We start from the raw sequence: 19983 nt of genomic DNA, 5'->3' as shown, positions 1-19983 counted from the left end.
TCCAACTGGTAGGTGTTCAGTACATTTTTCAAGCTCTATGGTATTGTGTGATTCATTTCAGATTTTTACCATATTTGACTCTGTTTTCTTTCACATACAGTTGTCACTCCCCATCCACCTCCCATGAGACCTACTCTGTCATTCCTATATATTTTGTACCCTAGTATTATCATGTCCCACTGATCATCTCATGAGCTTCTCCATACCACTCAGCTTTCCCCTAGCTGTTATTTTAAAAATTCCTCTATGACTAGGGCCCTACCAAATTCACGGCCATGAAAAACACATCACGGACCATGAAATCTAGTCTCCCCCAGTGAAATCTGGTCTTTTGTGTGCTTTTACCCTGTACTATACTGATTTCTCGGGGGAGACCAGAGTTTCTCAAATTGGGGGTCCTGACCCAAAATGGAGTTGCAGGGGGTCACAATGTTATTTTAGAGGGAATTGTGGTATTGTCACCCTTACTTCTACACTGCCTTCAGAGCTGGGTGGCCGGAGAGTGGCGACTGTTGGCCAGGTGCCCAGCTTTGAAGGCAGTGCCCGCCATTAGAAGAGCAGAAGTAAGCATGGCAATGCCATACCATGCCACCCTTATTTCTGCGCTTCTGCCTTCAGGGCTGGGCGGCCGAAGAGTGTTGGCTACAAGCAGCAGCTCAGAAGTAAAGGTGGCAATACCATACCACGCTGTCTTTACTTCTGCACTGCTGCTGGCAGCGGCTCTGCCTTCAGAGCTGGGCTCCTGGCCAGTAGTCGCCGCTCTCCAGCTGCCCAACTCTGAAGGCAGCACCACCGCCAGAAGCAGCACAGAAGTAAGGGAAGCAGTGCCACAATTCCCCATACAATAACCTTGCAACCTCCCTGACAACTCCTTTGTGGGTCAGGACCCCTAAAACTACAACACCGGGAAATTTCAGATTTAAATAGCTGAAATCATGAAATTTACTATTTTTAAAATCCTATGACCATGAAATTGACCAAAATGGACCCTGAATTTGGTAAGGACCTAGCTATGACCTTTTAAACTTTACATGCCAGCAATCTGGTTCTATGTTGGTTTAGGTGGAGCCCAGCCTTCCTGTATCGGCTCCTCTTTCCCAAAAGGTTTCCCACTTCCTAATCAACATAAATCCCTCCTCTGATCACCATCGTCTCATCCACACATTGAGACCTGCAGTTCTGCCTATCTAACTGGCCCAGCGCATGGAAATGGAAGCATTTCAGAGAATGCTATCATGGAGGTCCTGGACTTTAATCTCTTATCTAGCAGCCTCAAATTGATTTCCAGGACCGCTCTCCTACCTCTCTCTATGTCACTGGTCCTACATGTACCACGACCACCAGTTCCTTCCCAACACTGTACATAAGCCTGTCTAGATGTCTCAAGAGGTCTGCAACCTTTGCACCCAGCAGGCAATTCACCATGTGCTTCTCCTGGTCATCAAAAACCCATCTATACATATTTCTAACAACTGAATCCCACATTACTATTACCTGGCTCTTCCTAATAACAGGAGTTCCCTCCCCTGGAGGGATATCCTCAGTGTGAGAGGATACCACAAAATCATCTGGAAGGAGGGTCCCAACTATGGGATCATTTCCCTCCACTCTAGCTTGATGTTCTCCTTCCCCAAGACTTTCATCCTTTTCAAAAGCATAGAGAACATCAGATTGGGGTGGGACTGCTCTGCTGTGTCCCAGAAAGTCTCCCCTATGTATTTCTCTGTCTCCCTTAACTCTGCCAGTTCCATCACTTTGGTCTCAGGAGTCCATACTCAGTCTCTTAGGGCCATGAGCTACGTGCACAAATGCACACGTATGACACCTGCCCACAAGGCAAATAATTGTACTACTCCTGTGGGAATTCTGTGCCAAAAAATTAAAAATTCTGTACCCAATATTTTAAAATTCTGCAAATTTTATTTGTCAAAATAACACTACATAATCACGTCAGTTTCAATTATTTTGGTAATTTATTTCAAAATACCTGTTAGCAAGTATGTCTGTAACAATACAAATAGAAAAACTGCCCCAGGAGTAGAGAGTTAAAGAAACCCCTACGACAACCTAGTTCTTGTTTCTCTCCCTCCTCCTCCCCCCCCGCCCTTTGAGCTCAGCCAGGGGGTCAAACACCCACAACCCCTCCACCTGAGTCTAGCCACAGCCCCCCCCGACCAGACAAGCAGCCCCCACCCCTCCAGAGCCCAGACGTAGACCCCCCAGGCCAGACAGCCACCCCCCTCTCTCCCCAAGCCCAGCTGTGGTCCCCCAGCCCAGACACCAGCCTCCCTCCCCCCCTTGGCTCCCCAGGCCAGACAACAACCCCCTTCTGCCCCCCCGACCCCAGCCATGACCCCCAACCCCATCCCAGACACCCATTCCCCTACCACAAAGGGATCCAGAGGGAGAAACAGCCTGTTGCTGGGTCCCAGGCTTGTGTGGAGTTTCCTGCCCGCCACCATCTCCCTTCCCTCAGGGCATGTGGGTAACTGCAGCTACCAGGAACTCTCTACTCTCACGCCATCTCCCCCCCCTCCCCCCGGCAATGTCTTCTATGTGCAAGCTGCACTCTCCTGGGTCCAGCGGACCCTAGTGGTAGCCAGTAGCACTGCAGCCCATTTATGTCACGGAAAGGAAATGGTGGGCCAAAAACATTAATTTCTGTAAAATTCTGCATTGTGCAGTGGCACAAAATTCCCCCAGGAGTATCATACATGCTGCATTCAGTGCAATAAACTTGATAGCCTCCCCTCTGCTGCTGGACTTGTGTGCATTATTTTTACTCTTGTGGGGGTATTTTTGTTTGTTTTTGGGGTTGGGTTTTTGTTTTTTTTTGTTTTTTTTTTTAATGACAGCATCCTCTCGTTTTGTCTTTGGAGATAGTTGTATTATTCTCAAACTAATGCACAGAGCATACATCTACAGCTCCTTTAACATCATATGTTGCAGGAAAACTCTTAAAATTATGTTTCATTAAATTATGTATGTAAGCTGTTATTTAAAGTACATAATGTGTTCTCAAAAGATCAGTATGGCTCCTTCCCAGCCATTCTGCAGCCTTGGGCACATACATATTATGGCAATTTTTAAAAATGCATATTACGTACGTGACAGAAACGCTCCTTGAATAGATTCCACTCTACTTGCTTAATATGTATTCATTTTATACGATGAAGCATATTATTTACTCAGTAGGTCAAAACTGTTCTTCCTAAATGTAAATATGTATTTAAGATTCGTGCTATGCAGAGTAAAAATACCTATGAACATTAAGCAAAAATGAAAAAGTTAATATGCAGTGGCTACCAGAGAGAGACGAATGCCCCAGTATTCAGATGACATTCACTTTCTGGAGTCTTATCTTCTAGTTGATATTCAGATTCCATTTGGTCTGCTCTCCCCTTCCTGAATCTTTGGGGAAAGGAAAAACTGACTGATTGGCCCACTTTCCACTGCCTCCTCATCCCTTCTTACATTTTCCTGGTAAGTGTCTTTAGGGTCATCTTTTTCCCCTCTCACTCTTAACAGCAAGAGTGCTAGAGGAAGAGTGACCAGCTGCTAGCAGAAGACTAATGAGTGCATAAACAAACAGTCAAATTATATATATATTTTACAGAAACCCAAAAGTGAAATAAGTGTCTGGCAATAATAATAAAAAACAGGGTCTCTCCCAAGGAGCTTACAAGATGATATCAGACATGGTATAATAAAAAGGGTACCAACACCATAAAGTAAAGGAAAAGTTGGAATATATGGAGCCAAAGGACAGAAAGGGTGGCAATGAAGAGTGTGGATTGTGGTAATGGGGAAATGTCACAGAGTAGAATGATGAGGAGTCCAGTGGCACCTTAGAGACAAACAAATTTATTTGGGCATAAGCTTTCGTGGGTAAAAAACCCACTTCTTCAGATGCATCTGGGTTTTTTACCCACGAAAGCTTATGCCTAAATAAATGTGCTAGTCTTTAAGGTGCCACCGGAGTCCTTGTTCTTTTTGTGGATACAGAATATCCAGGAGAGTAGAATGCAGAGGCTGGATGTGAATTAAGAAGGGAAATATAAGGCAATAAAACTGGAGTAGAGAAGTGAAAACAAGGAGAATGTTAGGAAGAATGGGCAGAGGGTGGAGGGCGCGGTCCAGGCAGCAGGAGAATAAGCGTGCTGATCATAGTTCTTAAACAATTAGGTGATGAGTAAGCAACTGACAGTTGATCAACCAGGTGCTAATTAGGTGGCGAAGAAACAGGGAGATTAATTAAATAGTCAATTAAGTGTAATGCATCAAATAAGCAATAAGTCAATTAAGTCTGCACAGAATCAATGATTAAGCAGTGGATAATTAATTAGGTGGGAAGTCAACAGAGCAATTAGACAGAAATTAAGTATGCAGAGAATCAAAGAAACCGTAAATTAATTATGTCGGTAAACAAATAATATGACTATCAGCCAAAAATATTAAAAAGTATTCAGTTTGCTAAATATATTTGATAGCTGTGTTATTTTAATAATCAAAAAGCTTCAAGTGACGTAAACCTAAATTTTAATCAAATTTTAAATGAAAAAACTGCCAAAATGAATTAACAAAAACAAAAACAAAAAACAACCTTCCTCCAAAAAACCCAACATTACAAACTAAGCAAGTAACAAATACAATTTATAAACAAGCTGTTTCTATACTTTGTCTTCATATTATTCTTCCAAATATCTCAAGCACTTTCCTAACTCCCAGAGATGTGGTAAGGCTTAATTAGCTAATGTCTGAAAAATATCTCCATTTTACTGATCAAGCATAAGGCATGGGTAGATTAAGTGACTTCCCAAGGTTATACAGCAAGTTGAATACCCTGGCACAGAACCCAGGTTTCCTGTCTCCCAGTCCCTTCCATTAATCACAAGACAACTTCCCTACCTTTTGATTTAAAGCACCACAAAAAAATTGTCTCAAACACGTAACACTCAACACTTTTCAAAGCTACACCAGAGCTTCATTTTAAAAAACATGGTTGAGATAAGATCACAAAATATGCTTTTAGACTGCCACGGTGATTATACAATGGGAACAGTCCAGAATTTTTTTTTTAACCAAATTGTAACCATTTTAAAATATTTTATATGGGAAAAAACTCACTGAAATTAAACTTGTCCAGGGCTGTTGCTTGGCAGAAAGAAAGAGGTATATTATCTCTATATATACTTACACATACATACAAGGCCAGCCTTAGTAGTCAACGTGGGCGCCATGAGGGGGGGGGTTGTGCTGTCAAGAGGGTATTACAATAACTATCCCCCCTCCCTGCTGCCCTTGTCTGGCTCCGCCCCTGAGGCACGTTCAGCTCACAGCCACAGTCCATCTCCAGCCCTGCTCCGCCCCCATTCTCTGCGCGGCTTGCATCTCTGCTCCATCCCCCTCCCTGCAGCTTCACCCCCAGCACCACCTCCAGCCCCAGTCCACCCCCATCACCCACTCTACCTGCACCTCCACTCCGCCCGCCTGCTCCTAGCCCCCGCTTCCCCGCCTCACTCTGCCCCCAGCCAAGCTCCACCACCCAACCCTGCTCCACGTACAGCCTCGCCCAGGGTGCCATTTTACATAAGGCTGGACCTGCACACATACCAATACATCAAACAAATCCTGGTAATATGTATCCCAAGCAATTACCTAAAATTATCAACACAGCCAATATTTTAAAAGGTATATATCTAACAACACTTCTTGCAGTTCTGTAGGAGTCAAAAGCAACTCTAACTCCATAATTAAATGCAAAGTTAACCTCAGGATTAAGACCCTGATCCTACATGCACTTAGGCACATGCTTAAACTTAGGCATATGCCCAAGATCACATTACACCTTTGTGTCTTTCCTCCCAATTGTATTGTATACAGTAGAACCTCAGAGTTATGGACGCCTCAGAAATGGAGATTGTTCATGACTCTGAAATGTTCGTAACTCTGAACAAGACGTTTATGCTCCTCAGGGAGGGCTGCTCAGAGTGGGGGCTCACTGCTGTGCCTGCGAACTTCAGCATCTTCACCTCTTACCTGTAAGTGGCTGCCCGGCGATGGGGGGTGTGCACAGGCAGCTGGTTCTACCCCCTGGCTGCAAGGGTAATGAGTGAGGCACCCTGGGACACCATGGCATCAGTGGGCACCCGGTGCAGGCTGGGGCCCTTTAAAACTGAGCTGCTCCTCCAGAGTGGAGCATGCAGGCAGGAACTTGGGCTCCAGCAGCAAACTTTCCAGGCCAGGTTCCAGCAGAAGCTCATGAAGTTTCTTTCCCAGGAGGGAACTGCGCCCCGGATTACAGGAAAGCTGCAGACCCATCCCCAGCACTAATCCTCCTCTGCCTGCTCCAGGGCTCACAGCTGTGCCTGTGAAATTCAGCATCCTCACCTCCTACCTGTAAGTGGCTGCCCTCCATGTGGCGAGTAGTGGGCGGGGACAGGCAGCGCAGATGTGCCTACCTTTAAGATGCAATACAGGCACAATATAGTATTTACTGTTTGTTTGTCTCTGCTGCTGCCTGATTGCTTACTTCCCATTCCACATGGTGTCCGGTTGACCAGTCAGTCTGTAACTCTGTTTTTCATATCTTTGAGGTTCTACTGTAGTTCCTTCAGTTCATATTTTCTTCTCTCTTTAGTAATTCTTTCCTTCCTTAATTTACACCATTCTTCAGTTCCACTGTTTTGTTTGCATCCTAGCATATATATGTGCCATTTCAGTATTTCCCTTTCTTTCCCCTCCCCAATGTCTTTTATACCCTCTACTAAGTTCTCTTACTCTTCCCTCTCTATACCTAGCCACATACTCCTAAATTACATGTATACACCTCTATGCTCACTCACCTACACAGCCACAGGATACTTGTTTTCTTGCACCTCCCACAACCCTGCTTCTCCATTCTTCCATTTATGCCTTGGCTTTAGTGTGCAAAAAGTGTGTTCTTTATTCAAGTTAAAATCTTATTGAAGACAAAGCAGTTTGTAGTTTTCGTACGAGTTAGCAGGTCAACTTAAAAGCTTAGACTTTGTCTTCAGTGTCAAAAACGGTGGCTTTTCAGTTTGTATGTTACAGTGTGATAATTAACCTGTATTAGCTATCTTGCTGGAAAATCTTAGTGGACACAACTTGGTAGTTTTTACCATGATATAAGCAGGCAAGGTCAACACTATGCCCCTCTCATAGGTGAGCCTGCCTAACCACATCACAGTAAAAGCTACAGTGCCTTGTCTCCCCTAGGATTTCACAGTGAGATAGTTATGTCACTGTAAACATACACCTTTTTGGCAGTGAAAACTAAGCCACAGTGTACACAAGGCCTTAGCCACGGATCAACAATCTCTGCTCCAGCAACACAGCTGGCAGCTCTCCAGTTCAGCATCTCCCAACTTCCCAATGAATCCCACAGCCATGTCTCTGGTTCAGTTCCCCATACCTTGTTTCCTAGCTTCCCTTTGCTTCTTTCCAGCTCCTCCTAGCTCCCCACTCCTCTGCCATTCTACTCCTCCCTAATTCCCCAAGGTCAGCTCCTCCCAGTTTCCTCACTCCTTCAGCAGCCCGCAGAGATAGGCAGGCAAGTACTTGTGCTACCTAGCATGGACACAGCACCCCTACTTGCTCTATTCCAGCGTTTTCGAGCACATATTAAATGACATAAAACACAACACTCAATAATTCAACCATTAGATAAATGACCTATAAAAATACTTTTAGATTTCCTGTTTGAAAACCCTTAAAACCACTGCACGCAAATTCCTTTTTGCTTTCATGCACATCCAGGGAGTACAGCCTAAAAATAATGTGGGATTAGCCAAGAATGAGAAGAGATGCTTCTGAGCTTAATAAAATGTTAATCACAAACACAAAATAATTGGAAATACATAACAAAACTTTTTTGGCAGCAATATTCTTGCTATCCCTCCTCCAACAGGTCTAAGTTCCTCAACGTGAACTACAGCTCCAAATCTCTCTCAGTGCTCACACCTGTAAAAGCAGCTATGATAGTGGACTGAGTGAAGAACAGATCCCACAGAGTTTCACCACAATACATTTTAGCATGTGAACTGTACTGCACAGAGAACTCACTGTATGACAACTAAGCAGGAATTTTAAATATTCTACAAAGACCTATATATTAACTGCAAATTAACATCTGCCACTATATCAGTGTTCTCATGAATACTTTACCAATACTGCTCTGTGCAACATGGTCCAGTTATAACTCATCTACCAGCAGGGCATGCCAATGCAGCCTCTGGCAAGCCTAGCTGTAAAAACACTAAGGGTGGGTCTAAGGAAAAATCCACGACTGGCCCATGCCAGCCAACTCGGGCTTGTGGGGCTCGAGCTGTGGGGCTGATTCGTTGCTGTGTAGAATTCCAGGCTCAGGCTGGAGCCCGAGCTCTGAGACCCTCCCACAGTTGCTTAGAGCCCAGGCTCCAGCCAAGCCCAGAAGTCTACGCAGCAATGAAACAGCCCGACAGCCCAAGTCTTCTGGAATGGGCCAGCCACGGGTTTTTCTTTGCTGTGTAGACACACCCTAAGTGATCAGTTTCTTTCTGCACTTTGTTGCATCATGCTACAAAAACACAAAACTTTGCTATTTTGGCATTGCTTCCTATACACACCCACCGCTGCTGACCTAAAATCTGCAGCTGGTTGAACACAATATAACAAGGCTAGAATTATTATTCATATTGAAGTTTTGTATTGTAACAGAAAAAATGATAATACACTAACATAAGGATCACTGACTGAGCAAATAAACATAAAAGGATTGATGTTCAAAACTCATGTGCAGTATAACTACTGATGCTTTTCATTATATCAAAAGGTCAACACATAGCTCTCCTTACAAAATTATGCTTTTAGTAACAACTACTTACAAACAAAAAGGAGACTTTTCAGCTCCAAACACCTAGAATTACAATTTTGGGGTTTGTGACACTGGCAGACCAGTGCCAGTTCATGCCAAGCTCCCCATGTCTCAACTGAACACTGACAAATACGTAGCTGGAACAGTCTGGCTCACCTCCATGTTAGATAGTTAAAAAAAGGATTTGAATTATAAGAATGTGTTTAGTGTTTAGACTTTGATGCATGCAGCAACTCACAGGCATTCTATAATCTCACAACATTTGTACCCCTCAGGTAATATTTGAACAGCTATATTGTGAGCCTCTGTGACCAGGTAAATCACCACACAGGAGAGAGATATTAATTAGTAAGAAGGGCTGATCTTCAATAAAAAGTGTTACACCCTTTCCAAAACAAAAGATTTTTTGATACCAGAAAGACTATTGTGGCTGTCATAAATATAAAGGGAAGGGTAAACCCCTTTGAAATCCCTCCTGGCCAGGGGAAAGCTCCTCTCACCTGTAAAGGGTTAAGAAGCTAAAGGTAACCTCGCTGGCACCTGACCAAAATGACCAATGAGGAGACAAGATACTTTCAAAAGCTGGGAGGAGGGAGAGAAACAAGGGGTCTGTGTGTCTGTCTACAGTCTGTCTTTGTCGGGGATAGACCAGGAATGGAGCCTTAGAACTTTTAGTAAGTAATCTAGCTAGGTACGTGTTAGATTATGATTTCTTTAAATGGCTGAGAAAAGAATTGTGCTGAATAGAATAACTATTTCTGTCTGTGTATCTTTTTTGTAACTTAAGGTTTTGCCTAGAGGGGTTCTCTATGTTTTTGAATCTAATTACCCTGTAAGATATCTACCATCCTGATTTTACAGGGGGGATTTCTTCATTTCTATTTACTTCTATTTTTATTAAAAGTCTTCTTGTAAGAAACTGAATGCTTTTTCATTGTTCTCAGATCCAAGGGTTTGGGTCTGTGGTCACCTATGCAAAGTGGTGAGGCTTTTTATCCAACATTTCCCAGGAAAGGGGGGGTGCAAGTGTTGGGAGGATTGTTCATTGTTCTTAAGATCCAAGGGTCTGGGTCTGTAGTCACCTAGGCAAATTGGTGAGGCTTTTTACCAAACCTTGTCCAGGAAGTGGGGTGCAAGGTTTTGGGAAGTATTTTGGGGGGAAGGACGCGTCCAAACAGCTCTTCCCCAGTAACCAGTATTAGTTTGGTGGTGGTAGCGGCCAGTCCAAGGACAACGGGTGGAATATTTTGTACCTTGGGGACGTTTTGACCTAAGCTGGTAAAGATAAGCTTAGGAGGTTTTTCATGCAGGTCCCCACATCTGTACCCTAGAGTTCAGAGTGGGGGAGGAACCTTGACAGTGGCACTCTGCAACTGGACTCTCCCTACATACTATCAACAAGAGGACAAAAGACTTCTGTTGTTCTGCTCTCCTCCCTGTGAAAGTGAGTCAGGCAAGTGGACTCCTCCCATCAGCTGAGTTTGCAGCTCAGCTCAGCAGAAGGGGGATAAAACTACAAAGAAAAGGAAGTTGGTATTTGTGTGCTGCTCGGACTCTGTGGGGCAAAATGTTTCTCAGCATAAGAGAAAGATCCCCAGCAGTTTAGCCTGAATTAGCCCTAAAGGACATATAGAATCTGATTATAGCAGCTTTTACTACCTTTTTAAATGTAAGATTGCAACACATTTGTGTATCTATGTTTACCTGTTTTAACTTTCTAAATAATTCTCTGGTTTCCTTTTCCTATTTAATAAATCTTTATATAGTTTATTATAGGATTGGCTACAAGTGTTGTGTTTGGGATAAGATCTAAGGTGCAACTGACTTGGGGTGCATGACTGGTCCTTCGGGACTGGGAGTAGCCTGACTATTTCTCTTATTCTTGGTGTAAGAGACCATCTATCACAAAGGTACGCTCATGTGGGTGGCAAGATAGATTGGAGTACCCAAGGGGACTGTCTGTGACTCCATATTAAGACTGTTATCGTGCCTGAGGAGCTCACACTTGATAATTGGTTGGGAACATCTCAGGCCTTGTCTACACTAGAGTTTTGTTGACAAAATGTATGCCGCTTTAATTAAACCGCTGTTGCATGTCCACACTATGTTCCTTGTGTAAGCAGAGCGCATCCACACTAGCAGCTCTTGCATTGACACAAAGAGCAGTGCACTGTGGGTAGCTATCCCACCATGCAGCTGGCTGCAGGGTTCTTTGGAAAGGGTTTGCAATGCCTCATGCGCCAGGTACAGCGTCACATGATGCAGGTTTCTCAATCCCATCGTTCCATGGGCATCCTACTAGATTGCCAGCTGCTTTTCAACTGAAGTGTGGAGGGAGGAAAGGAGTGTGTGTGTGTGTGGAGTGGGAGGGAAGACACAGAAACAGAGTATGTATTGGAGAAGCATGAGAGAGATTGTAGTGGGGCGAGAGCGTATGTGAGAAAGACAGTGTGTCAGCATGCTGTCTCTAAGTTCAGACAGCAGCCTAGGCAACCAAGCCTGGGGGAAGGGAACACCCCTCACATCATCCCCTGGCTCTGCACTGCGCAGCAGTCTCTCCCACCTGTCACTCCTGCAGCAACAGTCTGCTCTGCCTGCCTGCTGATTCCATACTGATGGTTCTGTGATTCCCTCCGAGTTCTCCCACAGCCTTCTCAGCCACCATAACCGGCATCTTCAGCACCGCTGAGAGCTCTCCATGCTGAGGAATGTCAAAGCTTACTGGAGCTTTGAAAGGTGAGGGGTGCATGCCTGCAGGGCAGCCAAGTTCAAAACAGTGAGCAGAGCGGTCAGGGTGGTGGGCATTGTGGGATACTAGGGGAGGCCAGTTATGTCGACATAACTAACAGCAGCATCTACACTGATGCTTTGTCACTTTAACTTTGCTGCAGAAAGCTCTATGCCTCTTCTAAAGGTGGTTTTATTCTGTCGGCAAAACAGCAGAGTTTTGCTGCCAATAGTAGCTTCGTAGTGCGTACACCTCCACTGTTCTGTCAGCAGAAGCTGCCTTTTGATGACAAAACTGTGCAATGTAGACAAGGCCTAAGTATAGAACTCATAACTATTTTGGGGTTTGTGGCCTTGCTCTTAATATCTACCCTGACGTTGGTGCTCACAGTCTTGAGTCACTGCAGGCAGCGTTACAGGGTTTTCCAGAAAAGGGGGAGAGGGGACTCACACATGAATATAAACAATTTTTTCTTTGGTGTAACTACTTTAGCTCAAACAAGAAGTATCCAAGTTTCATACTAATATTTAACACAGGAGTAACAAGTAACAAGCCAATAATTTTAGTTGAACATAAAAAGAACTGAACAATTTTGTGATGTGTTAAGTAAATAGACTTATATTTTGAACTGCACATATACAGAATTATAATATATGTAGTATCACATATTATGCTACTCCTTTTCAACTCCGAACGCATTAACAAAAGTGACATAGCAAAAAGGCAGCAAACCATTCTTGGCTTGTCAGAGAGGAGCACTATTTTCTGCATATTTGTAATCTGTATTCAAATATGTGTTACTATGTAGCTGTGGGTTTTGTTGGCTTGCTGCTGAGCCATTGTGTATTCAGGGTATTCCACATAGAAAATAAGCAGGTTAAAATAGATACACAAAGAAAAGTCAGACGTTCTTCAAAATATTGTGAAATATGCTAATGCACTTATTTTTATACCTTCAGACAATCTGCAGTATTTCATAATCTTGATGAAATGCAACTAATTGTGCCAATTGCATTTTTCCATCCTTCAAAAAAGGAGCTTGGAACAACTATGATTTTCAGTTACCCATACATTTGCCTCAAGAGCAGACACTTAGCCAAAGATCTGATCTTCAGGCCTTTCTTCCCCACCACCACCCATTAACACTTTAGAGTTACAAGTTGAGGGAAAATACTGGCATTAACTAATTTTAGTTCTCTTTCTTTGGTGTGGTGAAAATCATCATTTCATTCTTTTTAATCAGTAAGCTCCGCACAAGTAAAGCTTCAGCAAGAAGTTTAAAGGTGCTACGCATCCTGTAGGACACTAAACAGTGCCATATTTCCTATTGATTCTTACAAAAGCCTTGTCTACATTACATTTACATTGGGAGTCCTAGGGCTTATCTACACACGGACTCTCAGGAAAATTATAAACGAACCAACTAAACGTACAAAAAGTCCTAGATGCTGTCATTTGAAGTGACCTTAGCTCACTGTGGCTTAATCCTCCTTGGAATGTGGGAGACCTGAGAGGAGGTGGTGAGGTGTCTGGGTCAGAGAAAGTGAAAATGATTCTATAACCCAGTGATTAACATGCTCACCTGGGATATCTAGGTTCCAATCCCTGCTGCAATCAATGTTTTATACAAAGTGGAACAGTTTCAACAGGAGGAACAAAGAAAAACCCATAGATACCTTGTAGCCCAATAGTTAGTACATTCTCTCTCATATAAAAAAAAAAAAACTAAAAAACATTCTGCCTGAACTATACAGACTTCAGAACTGGATGAAAAAAAATTTAATTACTTGTTTAGTCTAGACAGGATGACTCAAGTCTAAAAACTCCAATGCCACATCTCAAAATCAGCAATTCAATACACCTTGTCACCAGGAAATTTAAACAATGAAAAACTTATGTGGCCTATTCATCACATACAGAAAGTGAGGCTTTTGCCTGACAAGATAGCAAAGCAAATTGATACTTAGTACTTGCTTTCATCTGACCATGAAACAATTTAGGTAGGAATCAAATGTAGCAAACATTCTTTTAAAAATGGCTGAAATCGACACAAGTGACAAAATTCATACAAGAAAATCAAGTCTGTATGCACACTGCTACAGTTTAAAGAGATCCATTTACTTATCAAGGGACATAACCAACAGTTAAGTTCTTAGTATATAGGATAGTGGATTATAATGTTGGTAGAGATCCTATTGTTACAACAACTGGCTAAAAGAGCCTACAAAATATCTACACTAGGATATAAATATCTGATTTATACTATATGTACCTTTTCTCATATAATTTTTTAAAAACATGCACCATCTAACTAAATGTTCTACAAGGTTATAGTTATCTTACATTCATAGACAACAAAAGTTACATTCCATATTCTAGTAGCAACCTCTTGTGGTCAAACACTGGTGCTGCATTCTACACTTTAGGGACCCTATCCTGCAAGGTACTGCCTTCTGAAGCAAAATACACTGAAGACGCTCATAAGAAAATAAACCAACATCCTCAAAACTGGCCACTGATTTTTGGCTACCCTACTTGAGATGCCTTGAACCTGACTTTTTGAAGTGCAGAGTATCCATAATTCTACCTGAAATCACCTGGAACTGTAGGCATTGTGCACAACAGTTGTCTGAAAGTCAAGTTCAAGGCACCCAAACACGCTTGAACTCCAATCATAATGCAGGGCATATCTCCAATTTTAATCTATGCCCTCACGTAACATTATGTAGATTGATTCTGCTATTTGCACAAGATAGCCATAATTTGCTTTTTTATAGACATTTGAAATACAAAAAATGACACCAGTTCAGTACACATTAGCAGGACATTTTATAGTTATTCCCCTTTGTAAGTTATTTTCACACATGAACATTAGAAACTACTTTTTGCTTTTTTCTGGCACCCTTCTAAGCAGTTTAGACCGGGGTGGGCAAACTTTGTGGCCCCAGAGCCACATCTGGATGGGGAAACTGTATGCAGGGCCATAAACGTAGGGCTGGGGCAGGGGGTTAGGGTGCGGGAGGAAGTGTGGGGTGTGGGAGGGGGTGCCATGTGCAGGAGGGGGCTCAGGGCAGGGGGATGGGGTGCAGGAGGGGTGCGGCGGGGGCTCAAGGCAGGGGGTGGGGGTGCAGAGTGCAGGAGGGGGCTCAAGGCAGGGGGTGGGGGTGCAGAAGGGGTGTGGCAGGGGGCTCAAGGCAGGGGGTTAGGGAGCTCAGGGCAGGGGGTTGGGATGCAGGAGGGGTTTGGGGTGCGGGCTCCGGCCAGGCACTGCTTACCTTGAGTGGCTCCAGGGTGGCAGCAGCACACAGCGGGGCTAATACAGGCTCCCTGCCTGCCCTGGCCCCATGCCACTCCAGAAGCCAGCATGTCCGGCAGTGGCTCCTGGGGGTGGGCTGGGGCAGATGGCTCCGCCACGCGCTGCCTTCATCTGCGGGTACCATTCCCGAAGATCCCATTGGCCACGGTTCCCCGTTCCTGGCCAATGGGAGCGGGGGGGGGGGTGCTTTCAGGCAAGGGCAGCGCAGGGAGCCCTCTGCCCCCCCTCCCCCAGGGGCCACTGGGATGTGGTACCAGCTGCAGCGCGGGGCCAGGGAGGCTGCCTTAGCCCCGCTGTGCCACGGGGCTGGCAATCCCAGGGGGCCAGACTGAAAGCCCTGACGGGCCAGATCTGGTCCATGGGCCCTAGTTTGCACTCCCCTGGTTCAGACCACTGGCTTTGGTAGATACGGGTACCCTTAGGAATCTCAATGTAAGCAATGCTGGGCCGTCTCTAAAATACTTCTAGCAACACAGAAGCTTCGTTATAGAGAGAGATTTAGCAGCACTTCTTCCTTAAGAGTAAATTATATGCCAAAAAACCCTCCTGGGTCACCTGAGTCCGTCCGCCCCTTCCCACCCTATGGCGGGGCACACAACACCGTGGGGAGGAGCGGAGGGACTCCTGGCCACCATCTCCAGGCAGCAGGGGAGTACTCGGCGCCCCGCTCCACCCAGCCTTCCTGGCCCAGCTCGCTCCGACAGGCAGAGGGGGGCGCGGGGGACCCGAAGCCAGGGCTTGGGAGTCACACACGGGAAAGGCTGGCTCCCTTCCCCCCATGGCAGGGATTCCCCCGGCCCAGATGTGGACTTCCCAGCGCAGACAGAAGCCCCACCCGGCCCGGGGGCGGGCCTTCCCCCGGCCCCTGCCTGGGAAAGGCGAAGGCCCCGGTGCCGCGGCAGGGGCCGGTCCTTTCCCGCCCCAAAGAGGGGCACGGGGAGGGGGTGCATGGAGACTCTCTTCCTGCCCCTCTCCGCCCGTCGTTCCCCCCGCCCCCCAAAAAGGGGGGGAAACCTCCCGCGGCGAGCAGGCCCGTCGGTCACCCCAAAGGCTCTGGCGCGGAGGGGCGGGCTCGGGGGCTCGGCGCAGGAGGTCAGCTGACTAGCGGGGGGCAGGAGCAGGCTGAGGGGGGCCTGGCGAGCAGCAGCTCCCCCAAGGGTTAATTGGTCCTGGGGGGGCCTGTTTCCGTCCCCACCTGCCGTGAGGCCGGCCCAGAGGGTGGGGGGGGAGGGGACTGGAGGAGTTCCCGGGGGGGTCGGTGGCTGAGGAAAGAGGGGCCATGCGGGCGCTGGGAATAAGACGTGCGGGAACTACTTCATACGCGGATAGATCATAAAATAAACGGCTACATGACGGAACTACTTTTTATGCTTCTCCCTCCCCAGGATAGAATCCCTCCGCGCACCTTCCCCTCCCCCACTGCTCACATTTAGACCCGGGCCGCCCCGCTCACCTGCAGCCGGAGCCTCCATAGTCGGTCGCGGGAGGGGGGTAGTAGTGAAATAAGGCCACGGTGGGGTTTTTTAAAGCACTTCCGTCCCAGTGGACGAGGCCATCCGGGCGACCCGCGGGCTTCCCCGCTCCTTGTGAAATTATTATTTTTAATGGGGGGTCAGAAAAGCGAGGTGGCGGATTATGGCGAATCTGCCGCGTCCGACACGGCGGCTTCTTGCTCAGCGACGTCGCATGGAGAACGCGAGGGCAGAGGGGAGGGGGGAAGGTGGGGAGGGACGAGGGGGAGGCGCGCGCCGTCCAACCGCTGGCGTGCGAGCTGTCGTTGAGTGGCGCGTGCGCGTCTCTTTCCTGCCTTGGGCCTCGACGGCTCGCTCCTCCTTGCTCGTGCAGCGCCGGGGCGCCGCGTGGCCGTCACAGCCGGGCGCCGCGGGGAGGCTGCAGCCCTAGCTGGGGACAGTCAGGGTCCCAGCCGCCCTGACTGCGCAATAAAACGGCGGGCTCTCCGGCCCTTTCTCCCAGGCTCTGGGGCTGCGGGAGCGGAAAAAGCCCCGGGGAGGAGGGAGCCTCGCGTTCACTGTGTACCTGTGGGGAGGCTGGGGAGGGGTGAAGCTGGCCCTGCCTCAGTTTCCCTCCCTGTCAGTAGCGACGGGAGAGAACTCGGGCAGCGGTGCCCGTCAGAGGATGCCCGCACTGCAGTGGGAGGTATGATTGCGGCCTCCCTCCGCCCGCCTATGCTAGCTTTAATCTAGCTCGCTGGCTAAATATCCCGGGGAAGGGTTCCTGGGTGGGCGGGTACAGCCTGTACCGCCGTGGGTAGCTGGGCGGGCTAGGTTACAGCCCGCACAGGCATTCCCAGGCTGCAGTCACACCTCCCGGTGCAGTGTAGACATCCTCCGAGACGCTGCTTCCCTTTCCCTCCTACTGAGGTAGGGGAGGCTGGGGAAGTGCTGGAGCCCCCCTTTGTAACAGAAGGGAGCCGGGAGTAAGGCAAGGTTGCGGCTCTCTCTCCTGGGGCTGGAATCTGATCTTCAGGTCATGCCACAAAGTTCGTCTCTGCTCATTTTCTGGGGGAGGTGGTGTTTGTAGTAGTAAGATGTTGCTTGAATTTGATTCTTGTTGTAGTTCATGAGTTTTGAGGAAGCTGCTGGCTCTCAAATGTTATACTTTTAAAATGATGTTAACGGCACCTTGGCGCTCAGGTAGGAACTTCTTTTTTTCTGTAGACTTAAATAGAGAAATGGTAAAGTTAGGTATATAACTGTGGATTCTTTTGCCTCAACTAAAATTCCCTGAGTTTCAGAGGCACTGAGCATCCATAGCTAACATCTTCATGTTAATTTATTAGCTTGTGACTCAGGAGATAGAGGTTCAGTTCCCTGCTGTACCACATACTTCCTGTGTGACCCTGGGCAAATCACTTAGCCTCTCTTTTAGATAATGTTCAAAACAGTTGTAGGTACATGTAATAAAATGTTCTCTATAAGGACCAGATTAATAATACTTAGCATCTATAGTGCTTACCCTTTATTTTCAAAGTACTGTACGTATATTAAGTATTTATTCCTAACTATATTAAATGCAATATTACTCTTTCTCGATTGGCGCCATAATGCTGAGGAGGGAGGGAATGCCAGTGGGGCTTTCCACTCTCCATCCACTGTCTGTCTTTACCCCCTATGTCTTTGTGGATCCCAGTCTTGTGTGGAGCCCTATATACAGTGCTACAAATGAGGACAGTGCTATGGAGGAAGCTGAGACCCAATTTTGTGAGAGAGGATTGTGTGTAAAAGTTCCCCCCAGTGCATGAATCTGGGGGATGGATCTTACATGGGCTTCAGTTATGGTGCTGCAGAATCTTTAATTGTTCTCCACATCCCTCTCTCCCCTAACCTCTTAATTTTTTGTAAGAGAATAACACAGAGTTAAAATAATACTACATTTTAGAACAAATAAGTTGTCAATCAGGAGAAAGCATGTACTTTCTATAGGGCAGGTAACACTTATGAACACAGACCCTGATTTCTTCAGTGGGTCATCAGTGGGACTTTCTGTGAGCTACAGGGATCTACCTGCACAGAGCTCATTGTAGGAGCTAGGCCTCAGGCTCCAACAAAATACATAAGCATGTTCTCAAATCCATTCTTTTTTAGCAAAGCACTTAAGGTTACTGTCATTTCAGTCTTTTATTATAAACTCATAGGAATCTGTACCAATCCATATTACTTTACTAGAATTATCTTGTCCGGTTCTTTCATCGTAAGCAGAAGAAATCAAAAATAATTATTAGCATTGACGTAATTACTTTTCATTGAATATCCTGAAATATATCTATGATTATTTTCCAGCAAAACTGTACTGTTTTGGTTTGATTTGAATCTGAAAGTCACTACTAGGCAATGGAGCTGAAAAAGCTTGCCTCCTGCTGTTGTTTTTTTCTTACAAAAACAAAGAAAGCACTATTGATTAGTTGATGGAATGGTTGGTTCATAATATTTTTGTGAATACTATCGATAATACAGCAAGGACAGCTTTTTTTAAGGGAGCTATTTGAATTTGGTTTCAAATTTGACTATTGAAAGTTCAGGTTTCAGAGTAGCAGCCGTGTTAGTCTGTATGCGCAAAAAGAAAAGCACCTTAGAGACAAACAAATGGTTCCCTTAACCCACCCAGCAATATTGTTAATCTATCCAACTATACCTTTAGCCCAGCAGAAGAATCTTTGCTAACTCGGGGCCTCTCCTTCTGCCCCTCCACCGCCACAAACATGATACAGTTCTGTGGTGACCTAGAATCCTATTTTCAATGTCTCTGACTCAAGGAATATATCCAACACACCTCTGAACAACATACTAACCCACAGAGACCTTCCTACCAACACTACAAAAAGAAGGATTCTGGGTGGACTCCTCCTGAAGGTCGAAACAACAGACTGGACTTCTGCATGGAGTGCTTCTGCCGACGTGCATGGGCTGAAATTGTAGAAAAGCAACATCACTTGCCCCATAGCCTCAGCTGTGCAGAACACAATGCCATCCACAGCTTCAGAAACAACTCTGACATCATAATCAAAAAGGCTGATAAAAGGAGGTGCTGTCGTCATCATGAATAGGTCGGAATATGAACAAGAGGCTGCTATTCAGCTCTCCAACACCACTTTCTACAAGCCATTACCCTCTGATCCCACTGAGGGTTACCAAAAGAAACTACACCATCTGCTCAAGAAACTCCCTGGAAAAGCACAAGAACAAATCCGCACAGACACACCTCTAGAACCCTGACCAGGGGTATTCTATCTGCTACCCAAGATTCATAAACCTGGAAATCCTGGATGCCCCATCATCTCAGGCATTGGCACCCTGACAGCAGGATTGTCTGGCTATGTAGACTCCCTCCTCAGGCCCTACGCTACCAGCACTCCCAGCTACCTTCAAGACACCACTGACTTCCTGAGGAAACTACGGTCCATCGGTGATCTTCCTGAAAACACCATCCTGGCCACTATGGATGTAGAAGCCCTCTACACCAACATTCCACACAATGATGGACTACAAGCCGTCAGGAACACTATCACCGATTAATGTCACGGCAAACCTGGTGGCTGAACCTACT

At 46.0% G+C, this 19983-nt stretch overlaps 1 protein-coding gene and 1 long non-coding RNA gene across 2 annotated transcripts in view; one reads left to right on the top strand and one right to left on the bottom strand.

Moving 5' to 3' along the window:
- ZFAT (zinc finger and AT-hook domain containing) overlaps window positions 1–16590 on the bottom strand; it is a 136983-nt gene extending 120393 nt beyond the window's left edge. Inside the window, exon 1 of the mRNA XM_084621848.1 lies at window positions 16373–16590. Within this exon, the coding sequence (XP_084477974.1) occupies window positions 16373–16391 (19 nt within the window). The 5' untranslated portion in view covers window positions 16392–16590. The remainder of the gene's footprint in view (window positions 1–16372) is intronic.
- Window positions 11353–19983, top strand: part of LOC311517213 — a 68929-nt gene continuing 60298 nt past the window's right edge. Inside the window, exon 1 of the long non-coding RNA XR_014710638.1 lies at window positions 11353–11611. This is a non-coding gene — a long non-coding RNA (uncharacterized lncRNA). The remainder of the gene's footprint in view (window positions 11612–19983) is intronic.

The sequence above is a fragment of the Lepidochelys olivacea genome, assembly GCF_965140295.1.
Source record: "Lepidochelys olivacea isolate rLepOli2 genome assembly, chromosome: 2".
Lineage (NCBI taxonomy): Eukaryota > Metazoa > Chordata > Testudines > Cheloniidae > Lepidochelys > Lepidochelys olivacea.
The sequence above is the reverse complement of the archived record's forward strand: the minus strand, read 5'-3'. Positions and strand labels throughout refer to the sequence as shown.